Raw genomic sequence first — 13,952 nt, forward strand, 5'->3', positions numbered from 1 at the left:
ATTTGTGTATGATGCAAAGCGTTTTCAAGAGAATTCTAGTCTTGATGGGTAGCCAATGAGCTTCCCTTCCGATCTTTCAGATATGGTCGTGTTTTTTGATGCCAAGTGCTGCTCTCATGGCTTTATTTTGTAGGAGTTGTAGTTTGTCAAGGTTGGCATTGGTTACACCTAGAAGTAGCACATTGCAGTAGTCTAGTATAGTATTTAGTAAATTAATGCACGGGCGAGAGTAATGCAATTTTGACGGGTCAGGAATTGTCGACTTAGTGCAATTAACTTAGCAGTGTATGCAGTGGTTGTAGAGAGGGTGTTGAAATGCTTGCTCAGGGTTAAGTTTGAATCAAGGTAAACTCCTAAGGTTTTAACCTGATTGAGAATGGGGATGGGTGTGTCATCAATGGTTATAGAGGAGTAGTCAAGAGTGGGGCGATTTGATTTTGGAGGGAGCCCCCACAATGAGGATCTCCGGCTTCTCGTCATTGAGGCAAAGGCTGTTGACTGCCATCCAATTCTGGATGATGGCGTAGATTTTATTTATTAAGATTGTGTCTTGCTCGTTGTTTTCTGAGATGGGTATCAGTATCTGGGTGTCATCTGCGAAGTTGTTATAGATGACACCCCTAACATCGAGGAAAGAGCTGCTTAGTGTAGGCACTATACAGGGTGGGCGAGAGGCACAACCCTTGTGGTACTCCAATGGGTACTGGAATAGGATCCGCTGCTGCCTTGCCTAAAGCGACTCTGGAAGTTCGGTCTGCTAATAAGGATTTCACCCAAAGTGTAGCATCCTGGGAGAGATGGACATTTTCTGCCAATGTGGTGCATAACTTATCATGGTCCACCAAATCAAATGCAGCCGATAAGTCTAAGAGGAGTAAGATACAGAGGTTACCTGAATCTTTAATGGAATCCATTTGGATTTTTAAATCTAGCAGGGCCGTATGCGTACTATGACTAGGCCGGAAGCCCGATTGTCTAGTTCCTAGTAAAATGTTTGATTCCAGATGGGCTTGGAGTTATGAGTAGGCAATTTTATCTATTATTTTCAAGAGAAAAGGGACCGTGTTAATGGGATGGTAGTTGGTGGGACTGCAGGGTCTAGTGATGGTTTGTTCAGAAGTGGTGTGACCCATGCTTCTTTGATACTGGTGGGGACTGTATTGGTTCTGAAGGAGGCATTGACAAAATTGGTAATGATAGGGGAGAGCGTGGGTGCGCACTGATTGATAAGTTTGGCGGGAAAGCAGTCTCCTTTGCAGTTTGAAGGTTTGAGACCAGCTATAATCTCCTGGACTTGTTTTTGTTTGACCCGAGTGAAGTTGCACTGTAATTCTGGTTTGGCTAACTTTGTATCCTGGGATGTCCTTGCAGGGCATTTAGTGGCTAATAGTTTTTGTTTGGCTGCGATTTTATATTGGAGCTTTGCAATTTTGGTAGCGAGTGCTTTCTGGATGGTCGTACACCATTCTTTGCTAGCTTGCATGGTGTTAGTGACGGGGGTGGGGTTTTCTAATTCACGTAATATGGTGAAGAGTTCTTTCAAATTAGATGCTGCATTGTTGATATGGGAGTTAAGGGAATTGGCTTTGTGTTCGATGACAGTCTTTTTGTAGTTTTTAATCATATCCTGAAGTGATTTGGCGGAGTCGGCAGTAGGGGATTTTTTATGAGCATGTTCCATTGCTCTTTTGTTACGCCTGAGGGTAACCAGTTCTTCATTGAGCCAGAAGTTCATACGTTTGGCTGAGCGGGGCTAGAGCGTCAATAGTGTTTTTTAGGCCATTGTGGTAAGCACTAGCTATGTCGCTGGGATCTGCCTTTAGGTCAGAAAGTGTCATGTAGGAGAGGGCTTCCCTCAGGGCAGGTGAGAGGATCTCACGTGTAAGGTTGCAGGTGTTTCTGGTTTCAATGGGGTTATTAGGACTTGAGGGGGGGTATGTTTCTCTGGTGTAGATAAAGTGAATCTGATTCGGTGGTAAACTGACCAGTTTATCGCTGAGATGGAGTCAATGGATAGGCAGACATTCAATGTCACTATCCAATCCAGGGTTCTCCCTTTATCATGGGTGGGTTCAGTCACCAATTGGGTGAAGTTCATGTCATACATTGCAGTGCAGAATGCACTTGCTTTGTGGTCTTGGGGATCATTGTGGTAGAAACCTCACCAATTATATGTCAGTGTTGCCCTGTGAAGTAGATTAGTAGGTTAGTTACATATTATTTTCAGGTGATTTCTCCATTTGGTTTCACTTGGCCCCCCTCAACCCAAACCCCACACTCAGTCTAACACAGAGTCGCACATGCAGTCACCCACATAGTCACACTATACACAAACCCATGCACACATGCATGCAGTGTCAGCATCAATTTGAGCTCCTTGCTGATTAGAGTGGCCAAGTGTGGGTGCATAGCAGTTCTGTTGTGCGTTATTTGCAGAGCGTTTGTGCAGATCTGTTGTTCTTGAACAGATTGACAGTCTTGTGAACTACAAAGGTGCAAACACTGGATGGCAAGAGTGCCCTTTTCGTTACATCCTTTTAGCGGGGGCACTTCATAAGAGTAAAAACGGGTCATCTGCATCAGAACATACATTACAACATATCTCCTCATAGCTAACAAGTGATATTGTACTGAATGTGAAGTGACCTTTCAGCCTGTTGTGTCAGTCATAGTAATGCATGGAACAACCATGCAACCATGCAGTCTATTCATTCCCACAGCTCACACCAGAGAATGTTCAAGCTCCTACACATAATACTCTCCCAACGAACATGTTCTAACATCCCCCACAGCTGACATCTGCTCACTTTCAGGAGGCATAATATCAAAGCAGACATATTCTTACAGCAAATTCACACTCGAGATAAAAACCCTCACAGCAGAGACACACTCAGGATGGACACAGGGATGACATTCTACAGCAGAAACCCCCTAACAGTCTTCACATTCCCACAGAACAAACACTCTCATATCTCCTCTTTCAAAGTAGAAACTAATCACAGCAAATATTGTTTTGAATGTCATAGTGCTTTGTATGAAGAGGGCCAGCTTTCCAACAGTCCAGGATTTAATGTACTTAGTTGGGCTAGTTGAAGTGAGGGGTAATGGAAGGGCGTACACATACTTTCAGATACATTAGGTTAGGTGTTTGATTGCTCGCAAACGTAGTTCTTTAAGAAGGACAGAGCGTTTTGAAACAACATATTTCAAATTGAGTCCAAAAACCATTACAACTTGAAGTCAGTCAATGAAGAATGCATAGCACTCATGTGTACATGGTGATCTTTACTAGCAACTGCAAAATACTCACTCCATGAGAGGCTCGAGGATTCCACAATCCAGTACAAAGTCTCTGCATTCTGCATTGTCCCCAGCAATGTTACCAAGCGCCCACACAGCCTTGAAAAACAAACAGCAAAACAGAAGTTACACTTCCATAGAAATGATACATTTCTGAGTCCTATCCTGCTTACTACTAGACCTGCCATTATTGAAGGAGACACTGTCATATAAATATAATTGTTCTTTTATAACACGCTTAATACCAGCGAGTGGCTTCTAAGCGCGGGATCCGAGCCTTCGATGCGTGTGTTGTCTTGCTTCCAAGACAAGCGCGTTGCCCCTGAGCTATCCTTCCTCCCCAAGAGGTGTGATCATTGGTGGAAACATGCATTAAACATGACCTACATCACTTTGACTGTGGGTGGCATCCTTCAATGGACAATTCAAGAGTAATGGTACTTTATGGATTTTATTTTTTAGAAATATATATATATTTTTTTAATGGGTCGTCCAACTACATCACACATTTGGTGCACTTCCGATTTTTTGGCATCATAATGCAAAGATATGTTTGTCTGCCCGCGGGGTGTAGATGAAGGCCATTGTTTCACCGAAGACAGCGCCCGTGGAAAACAAGATTTTGTAGACTACAAAAGGCTGCAGGAAAATGAGTTTGAAATGGCCGTTCAGAATTTATATGTGGTTGAGTAAGAGAGTGCACTTTTGCTTTACTGGTTATGGGTGACTTTCCCTTTGCTACTAAAGTATTTTTGAGGTGAGAAGTGAGATAGGAGAAATGGCATAAATACAAATGTTAAATTGTCAGAATGGTTCCAATTATTCTTACAATGAGTCAACTCGGATACAGTTCTGACAGCTGGTAAGATTGGAGGCTTAAAGGGAGTTTACCTTCAATCCATCAATGTGTTTGGAATATTTTGGAGAATAAGCCGTGGTGCTACACTTTTTAGGAAGACTGGAGACTTGAAGAGATCCTAATCCTGCCTAGACGTCAGTGCATTTGCACAAAAAGCCAGTTTGGGCAACTCAGTTTATCAGTTCCCTCTTTATTCTTGAATTAAATAACAAGGCAAATATATTCTGAATGCAGCTACAATGAATAGGTTTATCACACAGTGGTGGCACTGTGGTTTAAAGATGAGATTGAATTATATAACAGATGAAAGGAAAGAAGAAAGAGGGGTTGATATCCTGTGAAGGGGAACAGAGTAATCCTAGTCAGAAGACTGCTAGCAAATTGGTATCTATGGCAGGTAACAAAGTGTAATCATTTATCAATCAGCATGATTCTCTCTATTTTACACTATTTTGCAGATTCTTCTTTTGAGCAAGAGCAGTGGGATTTCATTTGATGACTTAGGGCATTGCTCTGTCCCGATGAAGGCGATCTCTGTAAAGATGATGCGTTGCAGCAGAGTAATTATCAGGACAGCTGAATGCCAGAAACTCAGTAGGTCGACCTGTTCAAGTGTAATGTTCTATATGTTTACATGTTGTTAAAGATGTACGAGGCGTGTTCCGGAGGAGCAGAGGAGGGTTTTTGCACGACACATACTAAGAAGATTGGATAATATGTTGAAGGTAGAATACTGTTTTCTATTGCCAACATTTGTTAGGAATAAGAGAATTGTGGCTCATATTTTGTATGTTTTACAATGGATGTGAATTATGCATTGTGTTTAAATACATTCACATACCCCACTAAAATCCCTGTATGTATAATGTTGTATTTTTACACCAAATAAAACAGATATGAACGAGATACTGGACATACTTTACTTTTTATGTGTGCTAAGTGAGTAAAACTATGAGATATGTATAGCAAATTAATATATTGGTTTAAAGTAATTGTCATCAAGAAATGTGTTTTGTTAATTTAAAAAAACACAAATATGCTAAGATGCTGTTCTATCATAAATGTTTGAGATTTGTTTGTGAACCCAGAGTTTGAGAACTACATACCGGGTACCCTTGTGTGTTTGATATCCTCCTGATGGTTGATATTGATAACTTCCACAACCAGTACGTACAAGAGACTCTTGTAACAATTTAATATGTGATTCCTTGTGCCCAAACATATTTGTATTTCCTGATTTTTTATTGTATAATATCTGCCCCTTTTTGTTACTCGATTTAAGCAAAATGTGAATTGACCAACAATTTTATGTACATTTTATGCGATTTCATCATAACAAGAATCTTAAAATCTTTTTAATATTGTAAATAGGTTCTTAATTTAGATGTTTTATTCCTTTACTCCTTTTTTCTCTTACTGTGAATTTTATGCTGTTTTTATAAACTGCTTACTTAAAAATATGTTACCTATATGATACGATTGTCAAAGATAAAATTGTCATAATATAAAATTGTATAATTATAAAATGTAAATTGAAAGGTTGTTTAATCAACCAAACAATAAACAAAAATAAAAATAATAACCCAGAGTTTTAGGACTGCATACCGGGTACCACCTTGTGTGTTTGATATCCTCCTGATGTGGCATCACTGCTGAGGGTTATGGAATTCATAATCCACTGTTGTGATGTCACAGAAGGGGGATAGGACATTTTCTCTTCTCTCTTTGATTGTCTGAGGGAATGTCTGAAGGAAGCAGAGAAAGCCCAGAACTCCAGGCTCATCAATCCGTGTCTCATCCTCATGCCTCCCTTGTCATCAACTAAAAAGCTCATCCAGGAGGACAGTTCAGGGATAGAAAAGGGACACCAGAGAGACATAACAGGTGTATTCCACCTCAGGTTTCCCAGTGACATCATACATAACTTGACCTTCGCACTTGGCTACAGAGATCATTCAGAACCACTGGATGTAATTTATCCCCATAGTTGACAGCTACCTACCCATAATTCTATAATTGTTCTTGTGGGCATACAGGATTCCCACCACTGGACTGTTCCACTCGCACAGCAGTGCCGATATGGTGGGAGTTGCCATTAGCAGTAATAGTATGTAGTAGAGTATGTCAGTTTGATCTGGACATCAAAATGATATCAACAATCAGAGAGGTTTATTGCAAGCATATGCGCAGAAAACAAAGCATAATCTTCACATATCGAAAGAAGATGAACATTCCAGAAATAAAGTATCAAAGTTGTCTTGGATATTGTAATAGAAGCATGAAAGCCATCAGATGTAGATGCATTCTCAAGTCTACAGCATGAAGGATTGAAGTGATGTCCTCACCTAAGCAAATATGACATCATCTAGGATTACATGTTGTGATCCAGCCGTTCAAAAGGGCCGTAATGGCTTGAGACTTTGGAAGCATCCCCCCCTACTCCCCCCCCCCCACTGAACATGTTAGGCCCAGGGAAAACCACGTTCAGATTCACAGACTTGCTGAGGTGGAGCTATTCGTTTAGGAAGGAAGATAATGTGGCTTGGCATGCATGTAGTATAGACTAGTGTGACAGGGGCTGTCAGGGAGTTAGGACAGGGAATAAAAGCCTGAGCCAGCCTTGTCCCATATCTGGGAAGTTAGAGTCAGGACGTTCCAGTGCCTGAAAACCCTCCCATGTGTCACATGTATATACAGTTACCACGTTTTATCTCGTGAAACCTCCCAGTGCATTTTCTGGCAACATCTGTTTTTCTCGGTTTCAGGACTCAATCTCACACAATGCAACAACGAACAACGAAGAAAACCAGGACCGGAGACAGGAGAGCGGAATCAAGCAAATCCAGGGACTGGACTGAGAAACCTCTTGCAGAACGCGAATGAAACAGCCATCACCAAGACCTGGCAATATCTGACAGACCCCAGACCATTGGGGATCCTGAAGAAACCGAACTGGGAGTGAGGAGAGACTGCAGGGTAAAACCCTCCCATACTCGAAATTGCAACAACCACCACCAACATCATAGGAAAGCCACAAAAAGAACAAGCTGTCTGAGCCCCTGCTAACCCGCCAAAGACGGTTTCCAAAGCCGTGCTGGAAAAGGGGGAGGACCTTAGAGGAGTTTTAAAGCCTCTCACCTGTGTAATCCAACCCCCTGTGGAAAAGGCAGGCATCAGTTGGTCCAGAGATAGGTGAGCGCTTCAGCAAATGGCAAGGGGGACCCAGAACTACGATAAATGGAGTCGGGAGAGTCAGGGTGTGGATTGGTCGGGTGAGTACACAAGAGGAGGTGAAGGTGGACAAAGAGACCAGGCAGGATGGATGGAGGAGCGGTGTGTTGGAGAGTTGGTGGCAGAGATTAGTACATGTGAGATATTTGTGAGAAAGGCTGGTGTGTAGTGTAGTGTAGGGAGTGGGCCAAAGGCTGTGTATAGAGAGAAGGAATAATACGATTGAGTGGGAGATAGAAGTAGGGGAGCGAGGGTAGTAGAGTGAGAGGCAGTGAATGTTAGGAGTGAGTAAGGCTAGTAGAGAGGGATATAGGAGTAGGGTGTGTGGAGAAGGGTGTAAGAGAGAAGTTGGTAGGGATGAGAATCGCGAGAGTCAGTATAGCGGAAGGGAGAGCAGGACCATGTTTCTGAGTAAGGAGTGGGAGAGAAGTAGTAGAGCAGAGAGACGAGAGTATTAGTAGTGGTGAGTGAAAGGGTGGTAGTAGTAGTGGAGTGAGAGAGTAGGAGTAGTGTGGAGAAGGGAGCAGTAGTGCGGAGGAGGGGAGTAGCAGTGAATAGGAGAGCAGTAGGAGGGAGTAGTAAGATCAGGGAGAAGGCAGTAACATCAGAGGGAGGAGTAGGTGGTAGAAGTAGAAAGAGACATTTCGGGGAGACAGAGGAGAGAGACGTGGGGAGGAGAGAAGATGGAGTTGGATGGAGGAGAGTAGTAAGGAGACAGAGTGGGGCTTGAGTCTCCAACGCACATACACACACTACCCTTTAAAACTAAAAATCGCCAGTCTAGGGTCAGCTAGGAAGCCCCTATGGGAGACCAGAAAGCCTGCTTTCAGGGAGACATCTGTAGCTGAAGGCAGCAGTTAGACGGCAGGGGTTACCATACAGTAGCAGTAACAGGGGGTTATGGGGGAAGCTACCAAGGGAGATGAGAGAGAGAGGGACGGCCCTAGCGCCACTTCCCAAACCCCTTTTCCATCCAGTGTCTTCGATCAAACAATGTGCATACATCCATCCTGAACAATCTTATCACTGCTCCAAGCAACAGTCCATACCGTTCACTATATCTGTACCAAAAACCCTTGCACTTTCAGTGGCCCTCTGAAACATGAAGGCACTCTGTGATGGAGGAACGAGGAGTTACTTGTGTGCATACTGGTCCGTGCAATACGAGACTGCAAACGGCATAGTGATGTTTGTGCTCCAGAGCCATCAAGCGCAATCTAGTCCTTTCCTAACAACATGATCTCTAATGATATAGCTCATTTTGCTCTGAATTAACACCTGGTCACCCCCGCCACATTCCTTGTGCTGCCATACTTTCGTCAAAGGGGCTGTGCAAGGTAATGTTGCGGCCCAGTGCTTCCTCCTGCAGGATGCTTTGTCTGAGCAGACCCCCTCTGGCAGGACTCCTTGGCTAAAGCCCGCTCTGCGGTCTCCTTACTGTCGCTCAGACAGCATCACCTTCACTGAGTCCTCTGCAACTGACACGGATGCATAGGCTTGGGGTGGAGGCGGGGGGTATGGGGGTGCAATGCCAGAAAGAAATGAAAGGCAAGGTGCTATAAAAGCATCAGCCGGTGGATGGCAGCACTGCCACGTTAAAGGGCATCATATCTGCCAGGCACTGTGCCTATGCCGCCAAGCATTCTTCTGCCGCCAATACGGTTGGGATTCTGTTCTCATTCCACTTCTGTCTGGCCTTGCAGGCTGCCTGCAACATTCTATTCCAGAACTAAACACAAACACACGTTTTGAAGTGTGAGGGTGGAGACACCAGGTAGAGCCCCACCCTGGGCCTTCCACCCAATGCAACCACATTACATTTGCATAAAGAACTAAGCATCTACGTGATTCGATTTGCGTGGAGCCAATGTTGTTTCTCGGAAATACATGGAATGAACCCGAAGCTGGCCTTAGGAAGGAATTAATGAAGGAACGCTGTATCTGAAAAGCAAGAATTCGCGTAAGAAAGCATTTGAGAGCAATAGGTCTGGAGCATTGGTTCTCAGAGCGCGATTGCATTTCTCCGGACACTTAGAAACCTAGTCAATTGTTGCTTCATGACAAATTAAGAATAGAACTTGAGCATCGAGTCAGCAATTAAATGTGTAACAAATAAAGCGCCACAGCTTGGTTCTCACATGGTTTAGGTTGGGGCTGCTGACTTTAAGTATGTAAACGGTTAATTGTGGGCATGGTGATATGCATGGAATATAGGATAATGTGTGCCTTTGCGAAAAAGGATTGTGACTCTCTCTTGCACTTTATGACTTTTCTGCACAATACATAAAGACATTAGGAGCAACACATCATCGCTGTATACTCCTCCTCAGGCTAGGCATAGCCCATTAACATTGCAAACAGTTTTACCCCAATTCTCCCTCCCACCGCCCCAGTCTGTTTTGCACTTTTAACCTCTGCATGGAGAAGAAAAGAACATCCTTTTAAACTCACCAGGGCAATTTTACTTTGGAAAGCATTTTTATAATGTGTATGTAGTGAAATGCTTTTTTAATTTAGTTCATTTTTCATTTATAGCAGAGCACAAAGCGCTGAGGCATCTAGTCGCTAATTACAGTTACAAGAGGTTACAAGTGAAATGGTTTCAGGATGAAAATTAGATAGGTAGTTAAAATCAGATACGATGGAGCAAATGACATTGTGATTTAAGTCTGCAGTACGTATGTTTTTAAGCTTTTATATGTGTTATATCTATTTATTTGTGGTCTTGTAGACTGTTACAATACAAAATAGAGTTAAAGTTACCTTGACTTGGCTAGTGCTCAAACCATGGAACTCAACTACAACTCACACATCTGGAAACAATTAGTTAGCAGGTGTTGGTGCGGTTCCACTTGCCATGATTACTTTAAGACTGCATGCTATTTTGGAATCTAAAGTAGCAGTCGTCGCCAGCGCTCGGCAGCGTCAAGTCCTCCTTTCCCTTCAGACTCAGGAAGGTATTGACTCCGCTCCGTCGTATGGGGCCCTGTGAACACAAGCCGACTGGATACACAGAAAGGCATGTGAACTGAATTCAGAGGTATGCCTTGTGCAAAACCAATCCTCTGACTTGCTATGGCAGGCTTCGCTCATGTCCGCATTCAGCTCACTGGGGCTTTTACCGCAAATGGTCAAACGTGGCTTCCTTTGCAGTGGGGAAAAGGTTACGCCGGGTTGCATAGTGAATGCAAAGGTTTGGGGTTTCCCAATGGATCCCCTCCTGGCACTGACAGTTCCAGGAGTACCAAGATAAGCATGTGATGCCCCTGGGAATGCTTGGCGATTCTTGGTTTTAGCGCTCTCTAGTTCATTTACTCAGAATTCCCTGAGGAAAGTCCTCTGAACCTCTCGCAGGTTCGCAACGCAGGATTTACGCTGCCAGTGAATCACTCTCCACCTCAGTGCAGTCTTCCGCTGCATGAGTGGTTTGAGGTTCAGAAGTGAGACACAAACACAAGCCTGGTGATGGACTGGGGAACCTGGCGTATCGAACATTCAAACTGCTTTAGGGACTGCATCATGGAGCGGGAGGCAGCTCCCAGCCCCCGCTGTCACCACAGCCCCTTTACCCAGCATCCAATATGAAACTTCATCACATACCTCTTCCTTTCAATGGATCAGCCCCCACTTAACTAGACTTAATATCTAAGGAATTTCTCAGGATCTCAACTACAAAGTCACAGGACCATTCACAGGGATCCAGATTTCCCCCGTATCAATAAATGAGACTGGTTTGCCCTCTGCATCTTCTGGCTTACGTTGATGTCCGTGGGACTGGGTTGAGCGTTTGGCCTTTTCTTCCAAGCTTGGTCCATCTATTTATGGAAATTTGGGGCGTCTGTCCCCGCGAGGAGCTATTCTGGCAGGCCAGACATTATGCCTGCCTTCACTGATACTTATTGATTTTTTGCCCAAACCTCCACCTGTGCCTTGAGATAGTTTATTGGTCCCTTTGAACAGAAGTAATGGAGACCATCATCCTAGTGAGCAGTTGGACTGGCATTACCATGTTGGCTCAAATTGCAGTCTGTTGGAGCCCAGTAGTGCCATTACTATTTGTCCAACTGCTTACACTAGGCACAGTATTCGTTCGCTCCAGCTCCATGCACAAGCATTTCCAGCTGTTCCTCTGGGTCTTTTAGACTAAGCCACCATTCCGCTGGGTCAGCCGGTGATGGGGTCTGGTAACAGTAACTAGTGTCTACGAGGTTGTATGTGTTTTTTATGGACAAGCCTGTGCAGTGTGTGAGTTTTTCACATGTGCAACATTTAATGATTGGCCTATCTGGGCCTCTTTGTAGAGATGTGAAAAAGAGTCCACAGACTATCCCATGGGACATACCAACGGACCCCTACAGTTCTCCCCTAGGATTCGGGGCTCTGCAGAGTAAGCACTGGAAGAGTTAGTCCTGCCTCTTCCCTTTGGCTGGATCACAGGTGGGGAGATGTGGCCTTGGTAAGCCCATTGGAGGCCCATGCTGTCTGCACAGCTTCTCCCAAAGTTCGACCCCCAGAAATGAAATTAGACGTTTGAAGGAAGGTGGTGATGAAGTGTTCAAGGATGAGCGCTCACCTCTCCACACCTTTACTACGCTAACCTCTCCACAACTCCACAACTCTCCGCAGGCTGCTACCTCCAGAATCACACCCTTTTTCTCAATCACTCCCTCTTTTACTATCACTTTCTCATTCACTCCTATCTCACTATCACTCACTAACCCTGCCCTGTCACTCCACTCATACACACGCTCATTCAATTCCAAGTACCACTTCCTCTCGCATCTGATACCTCACCTTGCGCACTTAATGATCCACCTCCACACTCCTCTACAATGTCCTTCTTCCACCTGGTTTCTTGGTCTGCCGCCGCCTCCTCTGACGTAACCCGAACAACCAATAACCTGGTGTTCCCGGGTCTCCTTTTATCCTTCCTGCTTTCCTTCCATTGGCTATCCTCCCCTGCTGGTTCCCTGGGCCAAGCTCCTAATATTAAACTCCCCGGGAGGTGGTGCAATTGTCAAAAGACATAAAAGGGGGTCTTCGCCCCCCCTCTTTCTTGTGTTCAGGTCTACCTGAGTTTGGTAATGGCGGTCTACTCTAGTGAGTTTGAGAGTTCATGTCTCAGTTTGTGTGGGGGCCTCCCAGGCTTATTAGCCAGTTGACCTAACCAGGGAGCAGCTCCACGGTTCTCCTAACATGTGAGTGTCATGTTTTGATAAAGTGGTTGGGAATTTGACACATACACGCTGGTATCTGCTTTGTTCTTCTGTGGTGCAGCACGTAGTGGATTCGATTCATTCTGTTGCCGTTTTGAGTTCATGGTCATCCTAAAATTCCTTGGAGTCTCTATTGGGCTGCTCTCATATCCCCCGTCCGCTGTGCATGCTAGATGTAGAAAGAAACTGGCCAGCATCATGTGAGATGCCTCTGGGGTGATTGCCCATGGCACCCTGCATAAGCATACTGGCACTATAAGAAGGGACAGGGACTGGGCCCTCTTTCAACTGCCACCTTCCCACCATTGGGGTACGGCTGGCTATTGCTTTCACCTTGGTAGGGGTCCCCATCCCCTCCTGACAGGTTCAGCTTCTTGGCCCTTTCACACATCACACAAGGATATTACAATGTGTTAGTATTGCTAGAACACGCATGGAAAAGTAATTGTATGTGTTACTAGGAGGGACAAGCCAGTAGGTTGCATCAGGGCCTCTCACTGTGAGCAAGATCCATGAAGAAATAGGCAACTCTGCTACTCTCAACTAAAGAGAAGTAGATCAGGAATGAGGGAACATAAAACAGACCCCATCTACACACCCCTTCCACATTCAGGACACATTCTTGGAGGCATTGGTTTGCAAAGAGAAATTAGAAACAAGTCTTCAATGGACAATTCACTATGTGACTGATGGCCTCACTAACCCACAGACAAAGATGTCACGTTGATCTTGCTTCATTGAACTTTTAAATTAATTATTCGGGGAGACTGGGACAAGTGAGACTAAGGGGATCCCTATGACTCTCTCTTTCCCCACATAGCCCACAGGTCCCCAGACCCTACAATGTCCCCCGATGTATCCCAAAGCACAGTAATTCCTACTGTCTTTGTCTTCACTATTCTGGGAGGCAAACCTAAAGGCTGTGGCCTTCCCTTTCTAACTCCCTCCATTCATTTCTAAATTACCAACTTCATTTGGTCCACAGACTGATTTTACCAGAGTTTCTCTACCAGGTTCTACCGCTCAGACTCTCTCTTTCCGCCTCTATTTCTCTCTCCTCCCCCTGTGATCTTCCTCATCTCCCTCTCTCTCTACCTATGCCCCCTTCCTACTCTTTTCACTTCTCTCTTTTTCCCCTCTCCTTCTATCAGCTCCTCTCTCCTTTTCCTCTGCCCTTTTTTCTGCTAACCTTGCACTACCTTCACCTATAGCAATGCCCCTCTCCTTGCTCTGTATCTGAATCACTCTCTTCTCATGGCTTTCCCTCACTAGCCCCCCTACTCCTGTCTGCTATTATTACTCTCTTCACCTGTCTCACCCCACTACCTTCCTTCTTCTCTCCACCC

At 44.6% G+C, this 13,952-nt stretch overlaps 1 protein-coding gene across 4 annotated transcripts in view; it reads right to left on the bottom strand.

Moving 5' to 3' along the window:
- Window positions 1-13,952, bottom strand: part of KPNA5 (karyopherin subunit alpha 5) — a 594,400-nt gene that overhangs the window by 309,955 nt on the left and 270,493 nt on the right. For all 4 annotated transcript variants that reach the window (XM_069606642.1, XM_069606645.1, XM_069606643.1 and 1 more), the window contains one exon: window positions 3,311-3,399. In XM_069606642.1, coding sequence (XP_069462743.1) covers window positions 3,311-3,399 — 89 coding nt within the window. The remainder of the gene's footprint in view (window positions 1-3,310; window positions 3,400-13,952) is intronic.

The sequence above is a fragment of the Ambystoma mexicanum genome, chromosome 4p, assembly GCF_040938575.1.
Source record: "Ambystoma mexicanum isolate Mex_15411 chromosome 4p, UKY_AmexF1_1, whole genome shotgun sequence".
Classification (NCBI taxonomy): domain Eukaryota; kingdom Metazoa; phylum Chordata; class Amphibia; order Caudata; family Ambystomatidae; genus Ambystoma; species Ambystoma mexicanum.